The sequence below is a fragment of the Musca autumnalis genome, unplaced genomic scaffold (assembly GCF_047663935.1).
Source record: "Musca autumnalis isolate F117 unplaced genomic scaffold, ASM4766393v1 scaffold_2, whole genome shotgun sequence".
In the NCBI taxonomy this organism is placed as follows: Eukaryota; Metazoa; Arthropoda; class Insecta; order Diptera; family Muscidae; genus Musca; species Musca autumnalis.
In genome coordinates, this window is record NW_027411755.1 from 177,769,608 (window position 1) to 177,783,530 (window position 13,923).

The following is a 13,923-nucleotide window of genomic DNA, read 5'->3' on the forward strand; positions in this document are numbered from 1 at the left end:
AGTGAACCGATTGAGTCCATATTGGAACCACATCTAAATCTGGTAAACATTTCACGATTTGCAAAGTATGGGCCGAATCGGTTAATCCCTTCAAGAGTTATCGTACATACCAATTTTCCGAACATTTTCAAACTTTTGTGGGGGAGGTACCGGAAGGAGTGGACCGATATAACCCATCTTCGAACTTAAACTAAGTTTGGACAAAAATTACGAAAGGCAAATTTTGGACCGAATCGGTTGATCCGTTCGAGACTTATCGTGCGTTCCAGCCAGCCAGACAGACGGACGGACATAGCTCAATCGACTCCAAATTGTCTGAAACACATTTTGTCCAAACATACTTGGGGTCTAAAACCATTATTTCGATTAGGCAAATTTTTAGCATAAATGCTGAGGGTATAACAACTGTTAATGGACCTATACCATGGTTTGGTATAAACCACATATTATGCACCCCAAGAGCTGCCGGCTAGGGATTTCAGGACTTTGTTCTTACATCTCAGCTTGTCGCATACTGCTGCGACATGTGCAGATGACTTGAACATGCTGTCGAACCTGATCCCTAGAATATTGACGCGATTACTGATTGGAATTCTGCTACCATCGATCATGACATTGAGCTCAATGTTCACCTCTGCAGCACATGTGGAGAACATAGTGGCCATAGAGTTATTGGCCTATCGACCATCACTTGCGATGAAAAGAGTTTCCTCTGAGTTTCCTAGGAGTTCAATCTTTCACAAATGACATCAGGGGAGGGGACTGACGCCAAAATCGTACAATCATCAGCATAAGTTGCGATCTCAATGCCGTCTGGATGGGGAGGAATACAGAAGAAGTAGAGTTTCTGGAGATATCAGCCCACCCTGGGAATATCACCCAACCCTGTTTTATTCTTGTTCCTCAATTCCACTTACGACTGACGTCCACAAATATAATTGTTTATTTAATGTTTCAAACTTGGCTGAAAGTTTGTCTGCTCAATGTCCTCAAACAGCGTGGAGTGTTTGACAGTATCAAAGGCTTTTTTGTCCTCTCGCACGGCTAGCTCTGGTTGAGTCCTTGGCTAATATTTATGGAGGTGGCGTGCTGTGCTGCTTACGGAAATCATGCTGATTATCGGCAAGTGGAACACAATTTCTGAAGCTGGGGAGGAGTAAAGCCTCAAGAGTCTTTGCTACGGGCGGCAAAAGCGAGATCGGTCTGTACGATTCACTTTCAGTAGAATGCCTAGTTTCAGTAGAATGATAACCAGGTCCATTTTCCAGACTTCGGGATTGACGTGTGTGGCTAGCGACTGGTTTAGAACGAACCATTCAACTGTTCCAGCATGGAGATTCCATCAGGGCCCAACTTTTTGGATGATTTAGCCTTCCTTATGACATTCAAATCATCATTGTGAATTGTAGTGGCTCCTTCTTCTGGGTAGGAAGGGATTTAATGCGACGTAGTACTCTTAGCCCTGTCAATCGCGCAGTGTCCGATAAACGGTCGACTAAAATAACTTGCGCATCTCTTCGGATCAGTCAGCGTAACCTCATCAAACATAGTTTTATGTAGATATAAACGTTTTTGTAAGGGAGGTAGCCGAAGAAGTTATCAAATGTGGAATTCCTTGAAAGTTTCGGCTATGTCGTTCATAAGTTAGAATTAACTGAAACGGATTAGTTCTCGATCGAAACTCAAGTTTTATCATTAGAGTTGGGTAATCTAGTTCCTAGTACCTTGTAATAGTTCCAAAACGTATGAGTAACATCATGAAATATAACGTGTGATATTAAGTATACGCAGTTTGTTCAAATAAAGAATATGGGCCATTGGAACTGCGAAGTGAACCATATAGTTCCATATAGTTCCTTTGGCACAACTCTGTTTATCATACACATTCCATTTCATTACCTTTAATAAGTGCCCAAAGCAGTCCTGCAGTTTACACTTCGGGGAGACCACTGTCAAATTGAGATTAAAGAGGAACCATCATAAATCATAACCAAGTCGTTGAAAAAAACTAAAAAAAAACTAATCTGTTTTATAGGTATACTGAAACTGTCTTTACACACCTGATGTGGCCCATGGTTGTGTATAAGTAACGACAGTACTTATACGCTCTTATGAACAATGGTAACACCAATCTGACTATTTTAAACGACACATTGTTTTAATCATTTTCCAAATCGCTATGTACTAGACCAAAAACATCTGGACATACTGTCAATACACGATGACGGTCTATTCTTTATATGTATATTAAACATCTGACAAAGAAAAATCTGTTCTTAAATTGCTATGTATACATATTAACACGAATTATTAAATAGACTATCTTAAGCCTTCGTTGGCCTCTGAAATGTATTCCAAAAAAATCCAAGCTTCCCTAAAGATTTTAAAATCTCCCGCTCACATTAAATTTAATTCAATTTTTAAACTTACCTTTCAGATTTCTTGACAATTTTCAATGGTCCAAATGATTCTTCCTTCACCTTGCCATCCTTGTTCTCATCGTCTTTCTTTACTTCCTTTGAACGAATGCCAGGTAAGTAATGAGTTTTCTCTTCAAATTCAATGGTTACATCGCCATAATAACCTTCATCGGGTATGGTGACAGTAAACAAAATCGAACCGTCATCTTTCACTTCCGATTCATAAACATAATCAGCTTTATTTCCTTCTTTTTCATCTGCCATCCAATAGTAACTTTGCCTTTTAATGTTCAATTTAGCTTTCGATTTGGCATCACGTACCGGCGAACCATCTAATTTCTGAACAAAGGCTTTAATTTCGAAGGGCTTTTTGGGAACATAATCATAAACATTTTCGGGTACATTGATGCGATAACGTGACGGTTCCAAATTAATGGAGGTGGTTTTATTTTGTGAGTTTCCAGTATAACCTTCGGTCACGACAGCCAATACCTCCAGCGGTGGTAGGTAACCATAATATCTGGATTGGTGTTTGGACATGCCATCAAATTGACCTCTGTCAAGTTTGAGATCTTTAACCAAATCAAATTCTAAATGACCTTTACCATCAACATCGATTGTTTTCTCCGCTGCTTCGGTTCGTGGGGAGGAAGCAATGCTTACAGTGACCTTGCCTTTGACTGGCTTACCATAGGTGTATTTGGAACGTATCGTCATCTTAATGACACCATCATAGATAGCCACATCTTTGGCGGTTTCAATGTCCACACTAAATTTGGGCAACACATATTTGGCTACCTCGAAATTTTTCTCTGTCTTTGGTTTATTCTCCTTACCGGTGGTAATATCAATTACCCAATTGCCCAAAACAGGTTGTTCGGAGAGTTGAAATTCTCCAGCATAAACACCCTTGGTCATTTGAATATCATTCAGCTGTTTGATATGATTACCAGCACCATCACGTATGCCCAAATTTAAAGGTTCTGTCAATTTTGCCGGTCTAGTGTTTTCATCCAAAGCCAAGATGCGATATTGCACTAAATCGCCTGGCTTATAGACGGCCTTATCTGTTTGTATGTACACTTTGGGCCCTTCACTTTTATACACCAATTCAGTGGAGTTTTTAAAGGTTAATCCCTTAATTCCCTCAGTTTCTAATTTATAATCACCACTCTCCAGATTCGGTATATCAAAGTGTACAATTTTAGTCTCACCATTTGTTACCTCTACGGTTTGGCTGTCATTGAATTTTTTACCCGATATGCCGATTTTTATTGTTGCCGGTTCTGGGTTGTCGTGTAACGTGACACTAACATCATATTCATAATTCGGTTGTATGGTACCCGGTGCCACAATGGTATAAAATCTGTAAATATAGTAAAAAAAATACGTTTAGAAAATTATCGTTTCATATCAGTTTCCAGCCCAGTTTCGGATGAATATTTTGGGTTTATTGAGCGATATTGGATAAAACAATATTTTTTATTCCCCCATCTTGTTGTAAAGCAACTTATATTTAAATACAGCCGAAAGAAGGGTTTATTACTTCATTTGACACACCGTTGCGTATAAGTAATGACAACATGTATACGTTCACATGGACTGTTTAGGAATTGATCTTATGGGGGTTACCTCTCTCTACTTGACCACGCTCACTTTTACGCCCACTTTTTTCAATCATCAATTTTTATCATTTCTACAAAAACTACTGAACCGATTTTCCTGAAATTGCCAGGGAATGTACAGGCATGGCCCCTGGTTAAAATAGGCTACAAATTTAGTTGAATTGCGGAAAGGGCGGAGTACTTTCCCTATACCCTATTTCTTTAAAAACGCTATATCTATATAAATAAAAAAATGTTCGCCATAAACCGACTTAGGTTTTTATGCAAAGAAAATTTGACCACGCCCACGTTTAACCTTACTTTTTTCAATTTTAATCTTCTCTACAAAAACTGAATTTCGGAAGGGGCGGGGTGACGTAGGGGATGGAAGATACCAAGCAACGGTCCTGATCGGCTTTAACATGTCAAAGCCCAGGATTTATCTTGGTCCCGTGGTGTCACCTGGGGAACTGCCTTTAACACCCGTTAAGATGTGCCGCGCGTTCACCCATAAGAACGTTAAAAACTTGGATTTGGGCGTCGGGTTAGTAACCCTCCCCTAGAAAAACAGCCTACTATGAAAAAACGAAAGAAAAGAAAAACAAATCCCTCAAAAAAATCCCTCATGATCTGCGAATCTGCACCTGGAATGTTCTCACTCTTTATAGAGAAGGTGCAGTTTACGCATTGGCAGATGTACTTGAAAAGTACAAGGCCGACATTACTGCCATACAGGAAATACGATGGAACGGGAAAGGCGTCACAACAACACCTAAAGGTGACGCACTGTATTATAGCTGCCATGACATAAAGCATGAGTTTGGTTGCGGATTTGTAGTTTGTCGGAGGTTAAAACATCTGGTCTCCAGTTTCACCCCAGTGAATGAAAGACTCGCTACAATTCGATTAAAAGCAAAATTCTTCAACATCAGCTTTATTTGCGCTCATGCTCCCACTGAAGACAAGGACGAACAGACCAAAGATATTTTTTACGAGCGCTTAGAAGAAACTTATGACCGTTGCACTGCCCATGACATTAAAATTATACTAGGCGATTTTAATGCCAACATTGGAAAGGAGAATATCTTTGGCCCAACAGACGGGAAATTCATAAGGGCACCTGGCTGTCGCCAGATCAAAGAACAAGAAATCAAATTGATCACGTTGTGATAGATGGAAGACATGCATCAAGTGTGTTGGATGTACGATCGTTCCGAGGTGCAAACATAGACTCGGACCACTACGTTGTTGCAACAAAGGTACGTGTCAGATTAAACGTGGCAAATAAAGTGCGAACAGACACAACACGGAAGTTGGACATCGGTAAGCTGCAATCACAACAGATAGCCACAGCATATTCCACTCAACTGGACTAACTGCTTAATCAAAGCACTCCTCGTCCCGATAACATATCAGGACAATGGCAAAACATTGCCCACTCCATGCAAATAGCCGCAGAATCAGTACTTGGATACCAGAGACCTCCACCAAGGAATCCATGGTATGACCAGGAGTGCCGTGCTGCTACCGAAGAGAAAAATGCCGCGTATAAGGCTACTTTACAATCAGTAGCAACGCGTAGCGCACGAGAGAGGTATCGGGAGAAAAGGAGAGAGGAAAAACGTCTTTTCAGCAGCAAAAAGAGAGAGAGATGGAAAAGCGGGACTGTGAACAAATCGAGATGTACAGGAGACAGAATGAAGTCCGAAAATTCTACCAAGGAGTGAAACATCAAACTGATGGCTTTGGAACTGGCACATCCTCCTGTAGAGACCAGTAAGGTAATCTGGTAACTGATACAGATAGTGTGCGAAGGATATGGAAAGAGCATTTTTCCAAACTGTTGGTACCCAATTGCAGCGAAGTCGACGATGATACCACAGATCCAATCCCAGAAGATGTTATTGAATGTATACCACCCGGCCAAGATGAAGTAAGGACAGCAATAAACCGGCTGAAGAATAATAAGGCAGCAGGAGCTGATGTCCTACCAGCCGACCTGATTAAAACCGGAGGCGACACGCTGATAAGGTGTATGCATCAGCTAGTTAGCTCCATTTGGCAGGAAGAACGCGTACCCGACGATTGGAACTTGAACATCCTGTGTCCCGTCCATAAGAAGGGAGGTAAGACTTTATGCTCCAACTATAGGGGCATAAGTCTTCTCCCTATCGCATACAAGATAGTGTCAGGGATATTGTGCGAACGACTAAAGCGCATGGTCAACGAAATAATTGGACCATACCAATGCGGCTTTAGACCTGGCAAGTCCACCATTGACCAGATATTTACCCTGCGGCAAATCCTGGCGAAGACCCAAGAGATGCAGATCGACACCTACCACCTTTTTGTCGATTATAAAGCAGCCTTCGACAGCCCGCTACGTTCAAAGGTATTTCCAGCATTGTCTGAAATTGGTATCCCCGCAAAGCTCATTCGGCTTTGTAAAATGACTCTAACATACACAAGATCTTCAGTTAAAATAGGAAAGAACCTTTCCGAAGAGTTTTGTACCAAAAGTGGTTTCAGGCCAGGAGACAGCCTTTCGTGTGACCTTATATATTATATACTGCTAGAAAAGGTTATATGAGAGGCAAACGTCAAAAGAAGTGGCACAATCTACACCAATAGCCACATGTTACTTGCTTATGCTGACGATATAGACATCATGGGACGATCAGTAAAAGAAGTAACCGATACCTTTATGAAGGTCGAAGGAGAATCTGCTAAAGTGGGTCTGGCGGTAAGCGGCAAGAAGACCAAGCTGATCAGGGACGTACGCAGGGGGGGGGCACGGGGGGCCCGGGCCCCCCCCGAAATGGTTTGGTCGAACAAAATTTATTAAGCAACTGTAACCAATTATTAAATTTTTTCTTTGTCATAAACATTTATTATGTTAGGAGATTTCAAATGAAAACTTATATATCTATCCCAGCAAAAAGTTTGCCTCCAAAGAGGCAGTTAAATGATATGTACAAGTGATCTGGACGTGCATCAAATTATGCATTTTCACTCATGATTTTTACAAAAGCGTGACTACTGAAAGAGGCACTCCATTGCACTGTATTTTAACTGACCCTTTGGCACTGCATTTTAACTGAACCTCTGGCACTGCATTTTAACTGACCCTTTGGCATTACATTTTAACTAACCCTTTTGGGGTAGAATAGGAGGCAGTCCATCTGCGGAAATTGTGCAAGCCATTACAAAATATGCCAGAACAAATGAAATGCATTTATTATTTGTGTAAAACAAAAATATTAAGAACTTTATTACATTAACATACATTATGAAAATTCTCCATTGAATTCAATCACAAACATGCGTGTTTCCTCCGCTCTCCATTTGTTCCAAGCTGAACTGTTTTTGCTTCATTTGCTAAATGGGTTGTCTTCCCATCATCAGTTAAGATTTCGACATGTACTCCAACAGCACTCCATTCGGAAAATTTCTTCTCGTGAGTTACCGGAAAAATTTTCACAAATTAAATATTATTTAGTTTGTATTAACAAATGTTTGGAAATGTTAACACGCTTATCTCTTTTTGAAAAAATGTATGACGCTGCCTGTACAGATCTACAAACTGATTTATGTACATGTAGGGATCTCTAACAACTGCTAATAATATGTAGCGAACGGAGTGCCTTTTTCACGACTCCGCTGAACTGCATCCGGATGTTGTTTAAATGTGACAAGTGGATGTGATTCTTTGGATTGCATCCAAATGCAGTTAAAATGTGAGGACTGGAGTGCCTTTTTCACGACTCCGTTTGAACTGCATCAAAACATGCCGTGACAGAACTAGTCCACATTGCACTACTTCCAATTTATTTCAAGTCAAGTTATGTAAGATTTTTTTTTCAAATTTTTTGTTTGTATACTCCTTTTGGGAGAAACTTCCAATGAAATCTGAATAACGTTTTCATGCCACATCATTCCACTATTAAATACGAATTCCGTAATGAATATGCTCCATATTTGTTATGTCTTATTCAAGCTATGTTGAGGTCTCGAGGATTTACACTCATCCTGAATCCAAAATAATTCAGTATTGTGGGAATGGAAGTGCATGAAAAATGTCTATTGGACAAAATGTATGAAGCGTTCTTCCTGGACTATATATTGAGAGCCAATTAGAAATTTGTTTCGCTGCCTTCACCAACATTTTTTTTACTTGTTGCTAAACAAGAGGAGAAAATTATGAAGAAAAATGAATTTGTGTTCGTCAAAAACTGCTAAAATCTGCTAAATGTAGCATACTCACTTGCATTTTTCCCTATAAGTGCACATATCGCTCATTTATATTTTAAAAAATCAAGTTTCGAGAAAAACGCGTTTTAAGTTGCGGAATGAAATTTGACTTCCCAACTTAAAAAGGTTAATACACAAAAAATAAAATAACTATTGGGATCATCTTTTGTACAGATTTTGCCAGATATTCGTGCTAAATTTCTGTGCAAGATCAAGCATGATTCGAATTGTTTTAGTTCTTTATAACCTCAAAAAACCTTTTTGTTGATTTATGCCAAACTCCTAGAAAACAAGCTGTAACTCGTTGATTTTTAGAGATATCAACATGAAAATTTGACACAAGATAAAATAAATGTCGTAGAAAAAATAGAAATTGCTAACTCAAAAAACCCGTTTTTTATTTATGCCACTCTTTGAGTAAATGAGCGATATGTTTGGACGGACAGACCGTCCGTCTGTATCTCAGTTGTCTGGAAGGCTGGAGCGCATGATAACTTTCGAACGGATCAACCGATTTGGTCAAAGTTTTGGATCTCGTAAAGAAAAAAATTTCGCTAAAATGGTAGTAATCGATTCGATCTGAACTTTGCACATCGCAGTATTTCTTCCAGAAATATATCGAACCCAAAATTGATTATATCGGTCCAGTTCTTCAAATAAATTTTTTTCCAAATGTACAACAAGTTCCAAGAGAATATGTGTGGCCAACATCTTTAGGTACGTTCCTCTCAAATTTCAACATAAGTGCAGCTTAAGACTGATCCTTTGGACTTTTTTGACATTTGTAGTCTTGTTTACTGCGATATCAAATTTTGAGGGGAAAAGTCCATGCTTCAAAGCTCTAAATTCTAAGGAGACCAACTAAAATGGCTTGTGGGAGCAGTAACTATTCATAGATGAAAAAAAAAAAACAAAAAAAATATCGCCGGAGGAATTTTCAAATAAATCGCGATCAAAGTTCACATTTTTTGGGTTATTTTAGGTTTTCACGATTTTGCGTGGGAACGACAAGTCCTATCGAAATGGGACTAAAGAAAATGTTAAAGAGGATTTTCACTGCTACAACATTTTCCTTAGTTGCCTTTCGATAGGACTTGCCGCATCCAGCAAAATCCTGAAAATCTAAAATGAACCTAAAAATGTGAACTTTGACCGCGATTTATTTAAAAATCCCTCCATCTATTTTCCCAGGTGTAAGCCGTTTTCAACTAAAGTTAGTTAAGGACTCCATACATGACATTGTTGTATAAGGAGGCGATACAGTCAGTGCATTGTCCCAATTTGAACTTCTATATCTCAAAAATGGTAAAATTTAGGAAAAACTAGTAAAGGCCAATCGTGTAGAGAATTTTTACAGCTACAACATTTTTAGTCCCATTACGATAGGACTTGCAATTTCCAAGCAAAACCGTGAAAACCTAAAAGACACCTAAATATGTGAACTTTGACCGCGATTTATTTAAAAATCCATCCATCGATTTTTTTTCTTGTTTTTGGATTTTTCTCATCTATGAACATTGTAGTTTCCGAAACTGCAAAAACTTCCCAAGTGTAAGCACCTTTCAATTAAAGTTAGTTAAGTCGTTCTTTAACATTATACCAAAAGTAAAGAATGCAGCCGGAACAACAATCATGAAAATTTTCGACTTATATTATTTTGTCACGACTTAGCTAGAGTTTGCCAATTGGTTTTTGAGATATTTGATCGACCATGCTGTGGCTTAGTCCAAACATGAGTTTTGTAGTCTCAAACAGTACTCTTAAAAGGATTTGGAGTCTATGAATCGTAGTCTGTATCGTCCGTTTTTAAATTTCTAAAGTTTTTAATTAATCAAATTTGGCGTTTTTATGGCATTAAAGAATAGTTTATTCTTAGGTTATCGACACAATAGCTAGGTATAGAAGTCCAATCTGTGCTCGCAGATACGTGTTATTCTTCTTTATAGAAGTCGTATGGGTATTTCGATATGTAATTAAAAAAATGAGGCGTTATGTTCGGGTCGAACTATACCCCTATACCCTATAACTCTTGTATAACTCAATTCGTCCTACTCGCGAATAGAGTTAAGTAGGGATTGGATTAAAACGTGGATATATTTTAACCACTTTCTGCATGGAGGCTCTTTCACAAAAAGGAATCTGTATTACAGCTGATATTCTACAAATTAGATTAAGAGCTTTAAAATACTGAAAATCTTGCGATAGCAGAAATAATGGCAATTCTCTGTACTTTTAAAATGCTGGGATATACCATAACGTTGACCTATATTTTTAATCATATAGGTCCAAAATACTGAAAACGGGGCGCAACTTTTATATGGCGACTATACCAAACGTGGTTTCAATTCTAAATATCTTATATTTAACTTATATTTAATACTCTGTAAAAAGTTAAAATTGTATCCTAAATATTGTGATCTTTCTCTACTGAATTTTTATACTTTGTGTCAATATTTCATATAAAATCAACAGCTAAACCTTAAAAAAGCTTTACGTAACCCTACACACCATTTTCAATTTTCATGATTTTTGGTCAAGTTGGGCCCCCCCCGAAATGAAATCCTGCGTACGTCCCTGAAGCTGATGGTGTCGACGCGCAATGCGTCCAACTGACCAACTGTTGAATTTGGTTCCTATAATTTTGAGGTAGTAAAAGACTTCGTATACCTCGGCACCGCCGTAAACACCACAAACGACATCAGTTGTAAAATAAAATGAAGAATTGTATGGGCCAACAGATGCTACTTTGGCTTAAGTAAGCACTTTAAAAACAAAGCCACAACTCCTCAAACAAAAATAACGCTTTACAAAACACTGATACTACCCGTGTTGATGTATGGTTCCGAAGCCTGGGTACTTGCGCAAGCAGATAAGGCAGTGCTTGGCGTGTTTGAGAGAAAAATTCTTCGAAAGATCTACGGACCAATCTGCGTTGACGGTGAATATCGACGTCGCATGAACCACGAGCTTTATCTGCTATACAACGACATCAATATAGTTAAACGTATCGAGATGCAGCGATTGCGTTGGCTAGGTCATATAATAAGAATGAGCGATGATGAACCCGCTAAAAATGCGTATAAATTCGAGCCACATGGCGGTGCACACAGAATTGCCAGCCCAAAGAATAGATGGCGCAAACAAGTGGATGATGAGATGACAAGGCGCGGTATTCAAAAAAGCGAAGCAAGAAACAGAGAGAATTGGAGATCTTTTCATAGTTCGGTCTATGGAACAAATGTTCTGTAATGGGCCAGCTAAGTAAGTAATATCTATATAAATAAAAATCACGACATTTGCAAAATTTCATATTTCCAATAATTACGAATGTTGAGGTTGGGTACCTTTCCCACGTCTTTCTTTAAAACGCAATATGTATAAGACAAACTTATTATTTGGAGCCAAATATGTTATATCTAGAAAACTGATTACCACTCCCACACTTTTCAATACATATTTTGCCAAAACTACTGAACCTACGTTCATGAAATTTTTAAAAAATATTCAGAAATGTCCCGTGGTCCAAAATGCTGTATGTATATTTGTAGACGAATTTCGGGGGCCTATTTATTTCTAATCACTATATTTGCTAAACTTATAAGTGCATCGGCTTGCAAATAGCCATGGTTGCGCCCTCGACAAAGAAATACGATATATTTACAAATTTCCCTAAATGGTGAAGTTCAACGGTCCAACAGGCATGAAAAACTAAAACATCTAAGTCTTAATAAGCGGGAGAAATAGACTTAAATTTGTTTAAACTTTTATAATTAGACTGGTTTATTGTTAAGACATGGGACGTGGACTATAGTAAATCCTGAACAGCATCAATGGGCACAAAATTCGACAAAGTCCATAAGAGAGAAGAAAGGTTAGAGACAAACCTGGGTCTGCTAGTTTTTAATATAAATATCAAAGTCAATAAATATCACTAAGACAACCATTCGGGTCATTTTGGAAGAGAAAAATTAAAAATTTTCTTTTTCCAATTTTGTTCCGCGAACGTTCTCTTGTTCTAAGAAGTTATAACCATAAGGTTCAGGGTATAAAAAGAATGTAAGCACATTATACAGAGGCGATGCAGGGTACACACTAAACTAGGAGTTTGGCTGTGGGTTTGTGTAATCCTTGCTAAAAGACCTGGACTCCAGTATTACTAAGATGGATGAAAAACTAGCAACAATTCAAAAACAAATAAAGCAGAGAAAATCCTGGTCTAGAAAACAGTTTACCTCAGACCGACCTAAGGCGTTATATGTGGTCAACAAGGTTTTCCAAGTGCTGCTGGCTAGCAACTTGAGGACTTTATTCCTACATCTCAGCTTCCATGTTGTTGTAATAGAGTGTACACTGAGGTGGCAACCGTTGGCCGGAAATCGGGTCTTGCTATTGCACCTTAGGGAACTCATGTTTCACACAACGGGACTGTGACTTCTTGTTCGTGAATTCAACGCACGACTGGCGTCCACACATATAATTGATTGACTAAGGCTGGAAGTGCTTGACAGTATCGAAGGTTCTTGATATTTCGAGCGCCACCAACACTGTCCTATCGAACAACTAGCTCTGGTTGATTCCTCGACTAACATGTGTGGAGATGGCGTGAAACCCTGTTGTCGTGCTGAACCCATGCTGATGATTGGTAACTAAATAGCTATTTCAGATGCTGGGGGCAAAAGCTTAATCGGTCTATACGATTCACCTTTGCATGACTTTAGTACCGGAACCAACCTGCCAATTTTCGAGACTTCGGGAACGATGTGGGTGGTTAGCAGAAGGTTGAGAACTTTGGTGAGACACTCGACTCCCAGCTCTATCAGCATTACCATAGAGATTCCATCAGGTCTCAACGCTTCGGATGATTAACCGTTCCCGATGGTATTCGCAACACCATCCCTTACAGGAATAGATCTAATGCGACTTAGTAGCCTACGTTTTGCCCTGTCACTCCAGGACAGCTCGACAAACTGTCGATTAACATCATTTGTGCACATCTTCGGATCAGTCAGCGTTACGTAGCCAAACGTGGCAGAGGTCCTATATTCCTTCTATGCAGGGTTCGAGAGCGATATAACCGTTTCCCGCAATTCACTTATTCCGGCTCCAAAGTTTAAACTCTTCAGATAATTTAGCCACTTTTTCCGCTTTTTCTCGCCGACCAACCAGTTAGGGTTTGCTCGACAAAACTCATCCCGTTGCCTGTGCTAGAAAATTTAGTTTCACATCTGGTACTCGACCAGCAGGTATACGACGAGCAACTGCAACGTCCTTTCTGCTAGCCGAACATAAGAATGGTTGGGATGATCTGGGTTATATCTGTCGAACTGCGAAACTCTCAGCTGATACTTGTAGAGGCGTCCTCGTGCAAAATGTAGAACTATCAATCTGCTCAGGCAGCACTGTACCCCTCTGGTCATTTCCGAGGACCAGTCGGTTATGACCTTCCAAAAGCGGGGTAATGTTGGGTCTATAACCTGGAGTGCAGCTACTTATCGGTGGGATGTATACCATCAGCAACTCTATCTCAGCAGTTCCACACCTGCCTGCAACCCCAACACATTCCATGTACGGGTCATTACGAGATAGGTTTGTATTGGACATACTGGTGCAATATGATGCTAATTCCCCACTTTCGTTTGTGGTGCGGT

The 13,923-nt window shown here is 39.4% G+C and overlaps 1 protein-coding gene across 11 annotated transcripts in view; it reads right to left on the reverse strand.

Annotated features, from left to right (window-relative positions):
- The window catches only part of Tep2 (Thioester-containing protein 2), a 109,156-nt gene that overhangs the window by 80,679 nt on the left and 14,554 nt on the right, over positions 1–13,923 (reverse strand). For all 11 annotated transcript variants that reach the window (XM_073970093.1, XM_073970094.1, XM_073970086.1 and 8 more), the window contains exon 2: positions 2,431–3,786. In XM_073970093.1, coding sequence (XP_073826194.1) covers positions 2,431–3,786 — 1,356 coding nt within the window. The remainder of the gene's footprint in view (positions 1–2,430; positions 3,787–13,923) is intronic.